The 11,566-nt window shown below is 45.0% G+C and overlaps 1 protein-coding gene across 2 annotated transcripts; it reads right to left on the minus strand.

The window, feature by feature from the left end:
- Positions 1 to 5,902: 5,902 nt before the first annotated feature.
- On the minus strand, positions 5,903 to 10,372 carry MARCKS (myristoylated alanine rich protein kinase C substrate). 2 transcript variants are annotated; one of them, XM_075554652.1, is made up of 2 exons: positions 9,848 to 10,372; positions 5,903 to 8,098 (listed from the first exon to the last, which is right to left on the minus strand). In XM_075554652.1, exons 1-2 carry the CDS (start codon positions 9,947 to 9,949, stop codon positions 7,193 to 7,195), a joined length of 1,008 nt encoding a protein of 335 aa, XP_075410767.1. In that variant the 5' UTR covers positions 9,950 to 10,372; the 3' UTR covers positions 5,903 to 7,192. The 2 variants fall into 2 exon arrangements, with proteins under 2 accessions (XP_075410767.1, XP_075410768.1); XM_075554653.1 differs by lacking the exon at positions 9,848 to 10,372 and adding an exon at positions 8,335 to 8,535.
- Positions 10,373 to 11,566: the final 1,194 nt, after the last annotated feature.

An 11,566-nucleotide genomic window follows, 5' to 3' on the forward strand; every position in this document is an offset into this window, starting at 1 on the left:
AGCCAAAGGAGGAAGTGAGCTGCTCTTTCCCTTCTCTAAGATTATCTACTGGCCCCGAAAACAAACAAACAAACAAACACCAACTGAAGTAAGGAAAAGAATCATTACTAACAAGTTAATTTCCCTAAATGAGGGGTACCACTTCCGTGCACAAACTGTGTCCTCGCTTCCTTACAGTGTTCAAGACTACAATACCAGGCATTTTTCCTGACACGCAGGTTGGCTTCATATTGCACTAACTTTAAAAATAATTGTATTGTATTTTTTTATGTTATTCACACATTTCACATAGTGGTTAAACATAGAAGGGACTATATTTTCGCCGTGACTTTATAACATTCCTCCACCAGGCTATCCCCAAAGCAGATTATATTTACTCAGCCAATATGAAACAGTCATTTAAAATAATCTCTAGTGAAGTTTATTAAAATGTAACAGATCTGTATGTAAAGTTACATTTCCTCTTCCATTTAAAAAAAGAAAAAGAATCCATGTAAACTGCAGAAGATTCCCAACCATGGGAGGCCTTAAGATAGAAAGAAACATCAATAAAATCTGATATAGCCATTTGAAATGATTTTACAGAACTAACGTAAGTAGAATGTACTAGTAGTGATTTTAGAAACCTGAGAACAAACTATATGGTAAATATGCCATTAGCTGAAACCTATATTATATAATAGTCATGCAATAGTAGTTAGCAAATGCCTTATCGTGTGCATTTGTATCCAAAATGCACATATTTATCGTATATCAGGTTATGACAACTTCAGGTTACTTGAAGAATTTTGCTTGATAAAAAGCAATGAAGGCAAAGGAATGGATGGAAATTCAGATATTATTTCTACCCCTCACCCACTTCTGGCTTTGTAGTCCACAATAAGGTGTGTCTCCAATTTGAAATCTTTCACTCAGAAGCAGAGCTCTTCCGATAGGTCTCCTGGTAATTTAAAGAGTAAAACTTCTTTGAAACTTCACCCGTGAGAAATGATGTCCACGTTCCCTCACGCCACTAAACAAACAAAGAACAAAACAAAAAACCAACGTGTAACTAAGCCACCAAAGCTCTCTACAAGGAATTATATTAGGATCACTAATTTTTAGTTTTCCAAGAATATACAGTCTAACACCTGTTACTTGAATTTCTTGGCAATGTAATTGATACCAAATTACAACTTACCCAACTTTTTACTTTAGTACAGTTAATCTGTGTAGGTGTAATACTGTTGTTTGATGTTGTTAATTCTGACCCTGATATTGTACATAAGTGACCTTATTATGGAAGAACAGAGCAAAACACTTCCCTCTGCCATCCTCACAATTGTTACATTTGAAACCATTGTTGCAGCCACTGTAGCAATGCATGTTGTTAAATGGAGTGTTTCACGGACACTTTCTTTACCAAACATGATGTTTTCCAGGGGCTCTTCTTCTTTCAGGACAGATTTGTGCATTTCTTTGGACAATCCATAGCATCTACAATATTCTTAGTCAACGCCTTAAAGGCATATGTTTTCCTTTGGTCTTTCTTATTTAGTGTCTAGCTTTCGCATGTACTTGAGGCAACTGAAAATACATGGGCAGTCTTAGTCTTCAAAGAGACACCTTGGCTCTTGAATGATTTGATCACTAGAATATATTGTCTGAGTTGCCCAATGCAGTATATTGCTTGATTTCTTGACGGATGCTTTCATAAATGATGACTGGAAATCCAAGTATAGTGAAATCCTTGACAACTTCAATCTTTTCTCCATTTATTAAGATGTTGTTTATGGTTTCAGTCTTATTTTTGTTTTCTTTTACATTGAGCTGTAATCCATCCTGAATGCTGTTGCTTTGATCTTTACCAGTAAGTGCTTCACCTCCTCTTTGTTTTCAGGAATGTAGTGTACTCTAAATGAGTATACTTATTGGGCAGGACAGCAACTGGTCAATACCTGAGTGATTAAAAATATCTCAGACTGATCCATCATCTATGTTTTTACAGTAGTTCTCATAATGATCAAAGTGAACTTTAAGAAGTGCTAAAAAATCAAACTGAATGGTTTTAAAGACAATTTTAATGGCATAGAAAAAATTTATCTCTAGAGAAAATACTCACATTTTTAATCAGGATTCTTGCAACTAGATCTCATCCTTAATAGAATTTTTTGCCTGTGAAATTATCTTTCTAATCTAAAAAGTCAACACAGAATCTCAAAATAATTTCAGTATCTTTCCAAGCAATCACTAAAGCAGTAGTACTTTCGGTTTGCATATTGGCATTTGGGTGTGATGAATTTCATCCTTGGAAGTTTAAGTTCGAGGAAGGATGGGAGAGGAAGAAGAAAGTATGGACAGAGGCCTTAAGTGAAGATGGTTTTGCCACTTATTATAGAAATTGTTGCCACCAAAACCACATGTTACAGCAAAGTATTGTGAAATGGATTACTCCTCACTAGACTGTGTTTCAACCTTGCACGTAATAGTCAATGCAAACATTTATTTAGCTGCCTTGGCCTGACAATCGTAAATGGAATTCTTCTGATTTCAATTATTTGCTAAAAGGATGATTGTACTCCCCACCCCCAGCCCTTTTCCTTTATTTCTAAGGGCATATAGCATGCCTGTAAGTTGCGTATTTATCTTTTCTTCGGCCTCCCTCAAAGGAAGAGAAACAAGATGCTTATACAGAACATTCCTATTTGGGTATTAGACGGTCATTAACTTTGCAGTGTAGAATTAAACCTCATAATGTTGTAGGTTTGAGTTTTGAACATTCTGATTCAAATCTTAATAAGAATGAAAACAAGTGTTTCATTCACTTTTTCAATATAAAGCTATAAAATATTGCCCCCCGCTCCACCCCAAAGAACGTCCCACAGGCATACGTCCAATCTCGCCTTAGAGTGATCATCTTGGAAGATTTACTTAGTTGATGTTTCTAAGGTTCATGGCGTTTTATTGATTTCTTGACAATAAATGCTTTCTCTCTGCTATTGTTAGTTGCTGTCCAGTTGCTGCTGCCTGGGGCCAATGATCACACGTGGCAGAGTGCAGAACTAACTGCTCTCAGAGGCTGGCAAGGCTGACTTTTGTTTGCAGTTTGCCAGGCCGGTCTGGAGAAGCCTTTGGGTGGGGGATAGAAACACCAATCTTTCAGCCAGGAATCAGGTATCTCTCCTCAAACCCTTCTCCAAATGGTGACAAATTTTGATCCTTTGAGGATAGATATATGGCTTTGAAGACAGATAGATCTGAGTTAAGATAGATTAGATTTCACTAGGGCTTATCATTTTGGTGAATTATGTGCCAAAGCTGTAGACAATGAAATAGATTTCCTTATGCATTTTGAAGGAGTTCCAAAGTGCTTTTTGGGCTCATGAAAAGTCTACCAATTTCACCTTGACCTACCAAAAACTTAAATTGAGCGTTTGCAAATATTAGTGGAACTACATTGCTTTTATAATTCACCAGAAATGGACATTACTACCAGATTAAAAAAAGATTTTTTTAAAGATAATCGTACTAGCTCATATTTTAAAAATATTTAAAACACAGAATATCCTAAAACAAAGCTGTTAACTTCTCACCTAACCTGCAAAAAACAAAACAAATGAAAAAACACCCCTATTTTCCATGTTTGCAATAGTTATTGGGTGAACCTCAAAAGAATGCTCAAATTTGAATTCCCAGCAGGGACTGGGGAAATAGATTAAAACCATTTTAAAATTCTTGTTTGTTACACCCTGCTTTAATCACTTTTAGTTGAGAAAGATAGAGGGAAATGGCACAATGTGTAAATTCCACAAAAGCAGATACCTTATTTTCCCTGTCATTTAACCACAACTGAAATGCATCCCGTAACTGACTGGCACTACATTAAACATAGCCAATCCTCTCCCCAACTGCCATTTAAGGATTTACCTAAATATATGAGTGCAAAAATCAACCTACACCCCAATCTTTAACCTTGTTTTAATAGAGAGGGGGAAGAGGATGTAAGTGAATTGTTTCCTACACACTAAGGTCGATGGTTAAAGTTTTTAATTGATTTATGAGCATGGTAGCTCACTTTCAATGGATTTAATTTTATATCCTGAGTATGTCAAGCATGTCCCCTAAATTCTTTAAACTGAAGATGTTATTCTAACCATTAGCACTTATGATTTTAAAACTTTCTCTAAAACTTGTATTTTAAAATAAGATTTGTAAAAAAATCCTATTTTAGCAGACTTGAGTATATCAACTGGTAAAACTTTATTTTACAAGCATTAAGAATTGGATGAAATAATTATTAGAATCCAGAGGAAGTATTTTGTAACGATAGCAAACGTCATTACACATACTGCCAATACAGATTTAATAGACAATATTGAACTGTACAAGAGTTATTTATTTTTCCTTAGTCTCAAAGCTATTTTTAGTAATACAAAAAAGCCATTATTAACATTTTTCCATTAGAAAACAATGTGATGTACAAAACTTTGGATGAAAAGGTATATGTCAAATTTCATTTAATCACTTGGAGAAAATTCCACCACTCGATCAATACCACCAAAAAGGTTCTAGGCAGTGATTAAAATAAAAATAATGCATTTTTAATAACTTTCAGCCATTAAAAACAAACCTAACAATATATAATAGCTTGCTACACAGTATTTTTGACTATTCATTTTGTAGGAGTAAGTCCACTTTTACTGAGTTCTGTTATGTACCGGCACTGCACTTGGCTATCTAGCTATCAGGTCTGGGAGAAACTTGGTCAGTGGAGAAGGCCCATGAAGCAGTCCTTTGGTTACATTTGACTTCTAAACAGACTTTAAGATCAATAAGCTCTAACTCAACGCACACACCCTTCAAACTTAACTTGATTTTATAAACGGGGAGGGTGTTTGATGAAAAATGGTCATGCACCATGATTTATGATTATTCCAATTACAAGCACATGTCCGAATGTTTTTTTTGTCATCCATGTACCCTACACTGCTCCTCAAAACTGTGACTTGGGCCTGTGTACCAATTTCTCGTGTGTGTGTACATTTAATGAAGTAATGGTATTTGACATACATCTTAAAACTCTTAGTTCAGCTTACGGTCCAGTAAAGAAGCAGTAGCCAATCTCATATGTATGTATGTATATATATATATATATATATATATATATATATATATATATATATATATATATATGCAAAAACAAAACAGAAAAACTAGTTAAAGGATTATATAGATGTATTATTCTCCACTTCCTCCTTTGATTAGCAAGATGCTGAGTTACTTTTCATTTTAAAAAAATGCTTATTAACTATTGAACTAAGGCAAATGCCGAAGGCCCATAAACTGACAATGCCATCCATTCAACACCATTACTTCTTTACATAAACCTGTTTTATTATGGCATAACACAGAATCCAAGCAATCATTTGGAAACTAGCTAAGTGCTAAGCAATTACAATGGCAGGTCCTACACAATCCATTTGGAAACACATTTGGCCACTTCTCATGACCCATCTGTAGTCTGGATGAAATAGACTTGTACTCAGTATAACATGTTTCTGGACGAACCCGACAAAATGTAGCTTCATGAATTGCCACATTAAGACATCTAAAATAGTCTTAGGGTCACATCAAGTTTGGCTTAAATGATTTAATCTGACATGCTATATAACTACAATAAAAATAGTACTATGTTCAATTTTAAAATGAAAACTAAATGCAGATAAATGGTAACAGATTTGACATGGAATGTTAAGATCTTCCTGAATGCAACCCGACCCTGCTGCTGATGAAATTCAGAGTTTGACAACCTCAGATTAAAACCACAAGAAAATTTACTTTTGATGGCATGCAAGATCATCCTCAAAATTAACCTAAGACCCGGAAATCTCAGTATGATCAGAATACAAAGAAACACAACAAATTTGTACATTTTATTCACATTTATTTTTCGCTTTTAGTGTGCTCACAGAAAATTAGAACACCTTAAGCAGGAGTTTAATAGCCATTTTTGTAAGCAAAGTTACATTCCATCTCTAAGTCAAATTGGTCAAAGCTTCTCCAGTATTTACAAAACATGATAGACGAGATGCTACACAAAACCATTGCATCTGAAGATTTTTTTCCTTTATTCTCAAAGACGACTGGAAAAGAAAGCATTGTTTGCTGTAATCAAAAACATACCACAGTATAAACAGTAACCATTCCACTCATCACAGCTTGGTTGAGTTTAAAATTTTTGTTTAAAAGGTCCAAGATGACTGCAGTTTTACAAAAATGGGCAGGGTGGAAAGTTGCAAACTTCATGTGCTTCTGGATATCAAGATTTGTTTTTATACAATAGTCACAGTTAAAAACACCCTGCTGGTAATACATAATTACACTTTATTAAGGTCATAAACCAGCAATAAACAATAAAGCCTATACAACTTGCAATTCTACTTAACCACTGACTGGTACAGCTAACATGAGATAAGTGAAAGTTCCTATGCTTTAAATCAACTCCTAAGACTATGATCTTTTTTTTTTTTAATCTGGGTATTGGTTGGTTTTTTTTCTTTTTCCTTTCCTTCTTAGTCAAGACTTGTAGTGTTGTAAACCTGCCTCACAAAATACATTGTAATAACTTTTCTTTAAAAAAAAAAAAAGAAGAAGACGACTAAGTCTTTATACCATCATTTCTAGTGGTGCATTTTCTCAGCAATTACATGCACCACTTAAAATTTCACCATGGTGACCCCTTATCACTTCATTTGATATCCCTTTGTGACCCACCCATCTCCTTCATATATGGGCATGTCCATAGATTGACAAAGAAAGTTTACATTTTTTGAAGATGCAAAGTATGCAAAAAAACATTAATACTGATGCAAAAATTAAAAAAAGAGAGAGAGAGAAACAAGGCAGAGGGTTTGAAAAGCTCCCCTCGACCTGTTGGAATGGTGGTAACAGAATGATCTGAGATGGGATCTGTGGGGAAGGGAGGAGGGGGGACAAAAAAACCAAAAACTTGCTGCTTTAAAAAAAAGGGATAAATGTAAAAAAAAAAAAAAAAGAAAAAGAAAAGACGTCTTTAAAATCAATCCCTGGTTGTAGACAAGTTCTCCAAAACCAGTACCTGGCACCACTCCAACAAACAAACAGTGGGGGCGGGGGAGGGGCGGGGGGGGGGGGGAGAGAAAAGTTCTTGGACGCGGGCGCGCGCACTGGCCCTTCACTCGGCCGCCTCCGCCGCGGGGGCCTCCGGACTGCTCTCGGGCGGGGCCTCCTGCGAGGGCGCGGCGCACGCTGACGACGCGGCGGCGCCCGCGGGCTCCCCGGCCGGGCCGGCCTCCTGCTCCGGGGGCGCGCCGGGCCCCGCGGCCGAGGGCGCCTCGCCGGCGCCGGCCTCCTCGGCGGTCTTCTCCTCGGCCTGGCCGGGCTCCTCCGGGGCGGCGGCTTCCTCGCCGGCGGGCGGCTTCTCCGGGGCGGCGGCCTCCTCCGCCTTGGCCTCCGGCGAGTCGCCCCCCGGCGCCCCCTCCCCGCCGGCGGCGGCCTCGTCGCCCGGCGCCGCCGCCTGCTCCCCGGAGGCCGCGCCCGCCTCGACGGCGGCGGCGGCGGCGGCACCTGCGCCCCCAGCGGCCTCGTCCTTGCCGCCTTCGGCGGCGGCGCCAGCTGCGCCCTCGGCCTCAGCGCCTTCGCCGGCCTCCTTCTTGTTCTTCTTGAAGGAGAAGCCGCTCAGCTTGAAGGACTTCTTGAAGGAAAAGCGCTTCTTTTTTTTTTTCGGGGTCTCGTTGCTCGGGGAGGGCGTGGCGCCATCCTCCGCCTTGGGCGACGACGTCGAGGAGGCGGCCGACGCGGCCTCGCCCTCCGCGCCGGTGGGCGACCCGGGCTCCGCGGCCTCGCCCTCCGCGGGCGGCTCCTTCTCCGCGGGCGCGGCCCCGGCCTCGGCCTCGGCGGCGGCGGTGGCCGCGGGCTCCTCCTTGTCGGCGGCGACGGGCGACGCCGCCCCGCTGCCGGCGGCCGCGGGCTCCTCCTTGTCGGCGGCCGGGGCGCTGCCGTTGGCCTGCAGCTCCTCCTTGGCGCCGGGCTCGGCGGCCGCGGGCGACGCGTCGCCGTTCACCTTCACGTGGCCGTTCTCCTGCGGGGCAGAGAAAGCGGGAGCGTCACTGGCGCGGCCCGAGAGCCGCCGTCCATTCCCGTGCCCACCCGGGAGAGGGCCCTGCTTCCCCCTTCGGGCATAGCCCGACCTACGAAGGCAGGCGGGCGACGGGGCAGGGCTGTCGAAGGCAGGGCTGTCGAAGCGAGAAAGACAGCGTCGAAGTGCTTCCTAAAGACCTAACTGTCGCCCAATTAAACGGACGCCCAAATGCTTACGAGCTGAGCTCGGACGGTGCGCAGCAAGGGCATTGGAAAGGCAGCCACGACTCGCACAAACACGCCAGACACCCTTTAGCGGGGGCACCGAGCCAGAACCAGTGGTCTGTGCATATGCCACACAGCCCTTTCCTGCCGCAAGCCTGCAGGCCTTTGCAATTCGCCCAGCTATTCCCAGAGGGACCCGAGCCCTTCTGCCTGCAAAGCGCGCGCGGAGGCCCGAGTCCCTCCCGGGCCGGCAGGGGGCGCTGCGCCCCCACCGCGCGGAGCGGGCCGCGGAGGGGCGGGGCCGCCGGCCACCCCGCCCTGCCCAGCCGGGCCCTGCCCGCCGGCCGAGGCGCCCCCGAGCCCCGGATCGCACAGCGCAGAGCCCGCAAACAAAGCTCAGGTGGCTTCCCGGTCTTCCAAAGGGGCTACAACCAACCAGGCAGGGGGATACCCGTTATTGGGGAGGCTTCGCCTCGGCCTCCACACCCACTTTCGCTGGTGATTCCGCGAAGCTCGGGCGCGCCCGGGTGGCTCAGTTTGCATTTTTAACGGGCTGAAGGTCTCCCGGCTCGCCCTGCCCGGTTAACCTAGGCAGGAGAAGTAGCACACAGCATCTGCTGTAGTAACAGGAGCGTGGTGGGGAGCCAGCCCAGTATTTGCGAAGCAGCCACCCATGGCCGACCTCTTGCGCTCATCCAGCCGTGGCCACCCGGGCAGCGTCTGGGTAGCGCCAGGGCAACCCCTCGCGGGTGGTCGGGGCGCCATGCACACGTACAATCATGACCAAAATACAAACGAAATTGCCTCCCTTCAACCATCTGCAGACGTTCCCTAGGGATCAACTGGGTCTTCCCAGAGCAGGGACACCATGTACAAGTCAGATGGGTGTGTGATTCCACAGACAGCTACGAATCAAGATTTAGGGCACTGGGCAAACCCCATCGAAAGGTACCGAAACCTCCTGCCCAGTTCCAGCCAGTCAACCACCTTTCCAAGAACCCAGTGCACACCGCCAGGGCGGCTTACAATAAGACAGCCCTTCCCTCTTTGCCTTTCTCCACCGCCATCCCCACAACGCCCCCTCCCCCCTTCTCTTTCCCTACCCACAATCAAACCAGATCCGAAATCTCGAAGGCAATCCAATCTCGGCAAAGGCACGCCAGTGCCACCCAAACACCATTGTGCCCCCCAAACACAACGGCAAGCTGGCCGGGGCGAGGGGCGCTTCGCTAGTCACGTTCAGCCAAGCTCTAAGCCACGCCATTTTAATCGAATTTATCGCTTCTCCCCTCCTGTGTACCCAAGAACTCTCTAGGAGTCTCCGAGAACCACTGCTTTGGGCTCCGGGAGCCACTCTCTTATGAGAAATGGACAATTTAGGCTAAGGCGATCCATCCAACTTTCAGAATGCAATTGGGCCACGTTCCCAGGCACGGGCGCCTCGGGCGCGAATAGGAGGGAAAGCGAAGCGCCGAGAGTAGAGAAAGACACCCAAGAAAGAACCAGAACCACAGGTAGAATTTACCTGCCCATTCGCTTTGGAAGGCGACGAGGCCACAGCCGCCTCCCCGGTCCTTTCCGCGGCGGCTTCTCCCTTCGCAGCAGTCTTGGAGAACTGGGCACCCATGCTGGCTTCTTCAACAAAGAAACTCAACAGATCCAGAGGGGGAAACAAAGAGCCTCGGGTTTGTGGAACGAAGGGGCGAGCAGCAGCGGCAGCGGCGGCGGCAGCGGCAGCACACACACCGGAGGGAGGGGGGAGTGGGGGTGGTGAAGAGGACAGAACAGAACCGATTAAATACACTCCAGATCAAAAATTTTTAGTCGAAGAGATCAAAAAGCAGCAGCACTGGAGGAAGGGGGAAAAAGGTGGAGAAGTCGAGCACAAAAAAAGGAGCCCAAGTGTAGTTTTCCAAAAAAAAAAGTAAAAAAAATCCCAGATTTGTAGCCGCACTGTAGACAAGAGGAAAATGGAGAAATCTCCCTGGTTGCTAATAAGATGCGGGGTCCAACGCCCAAGTGCACAGATGAATGGGCTCGCGGGCGCTGACGCGGCCCCCGCGCGCGTCGGCCAATCCGCGCGCCGCACACAAAGCAGGGGGCGGGGCCTGAGCGCGGGGCGAACAATGGAGCCGCGCTTTGCAAACGGTTTGAAAATCAGCCTTAGACGGAGAATTAACGTCCTCCAAATAAATATATCAATTAAAAAATACATGCCTCTCGCCTCCCTCTGCTTGAAAATAATAATGCATCACTTGATTGGCTTGCTTTGCTTGGAATTAATTAACGGGGTGGGGGGAGTACTTTGGTTTGGGGGCGGAGAAAGCGTTAACTTGACTCCCTGTGACTCCAGTCGGGCTACGTCGGTGTCTGTCTCCCTTCGCTCTCTCCCCTCCCCCATCTTCCCGTGTGTTTACGTGTGTTTGTGTGTGTGTGTGTGTGTGTGTGTGTGCGCGCGCGTGCGTGCGTGCGCGCAAGTGTTAAAAACAATGGTTGGGATTTGTGTGTTTGCTTTCTCCATGTTCCATATTGGTTCCTCAAATAGTTCAAGGGTTTATTTTTTTTAACAGTTTTAATCGCCCCAAATTGAAAGGTATTTAAACCTCAGAGATCGAATTTCAGCAAATGAGATTGCTAGTTAGAAATAGGTCTGCAGGCCAGATGTGGGAAATGCAAGCAGCCGAATCCACGTCCCCTCCCCCGCCTCCAGTATCAAGAAATAAAATATTTTGCTATGGGCTCCAGCACTTCTCAAATCCTCCTCTCTAGCTATTTCCAACGCGTGATCTGCCTCCCTCCGTGCCCCCCCCCCGCCCAAATATAAAGTGAGAGTCATTGACAAACGATCCAAACTGTTCACATTTTTGTCACTTTAAGAAATGACTTAATTAGTCTTCCTTATGGTGACTTGAGACCCAACCTCGAGTGTACGGATCCATATTTACAGTTGGGATGCAATTCGCGTCAACAGGGATCGTTTGCAGCCTACTATCCTAGGATTGGATGGACTCTCTTGCTTGCTTGCGAGGGTTGCATGCACGCGAGTGTGCTCCGGGAAGGGAGGGAGGCAAGCAGCGAAGAAATTCTCAACCACCGGATTACCGACTACAATTCCAGGGAGAATTGCAAGTGAAGAGACAACAAGACCCTGGGACATCCCAGGTCTAACTGGGGTTCAAGGAAAAGCTGCTTTACAGATAGCAGCTCTGCCACTGCACCACTCGGCACCTAAGTAGCAGACGTT

Source organism: Tenrec ecaudatus, chromosome 7 (genome assembly GCF_050624435.1).
Source record: "Tenrec ecaudatus isolate mTenEca1 chromosome 7, mTenEca1.hap1, whole genome shotgun sequence".
NCBI classification, from domain to species: domain Eukaryota; kingdom Metazoa; phylum Chordata; class Mammalia; order Afrosoricida; family Tenrecidae; genus Tenrec; species Tenrec ecaudatus.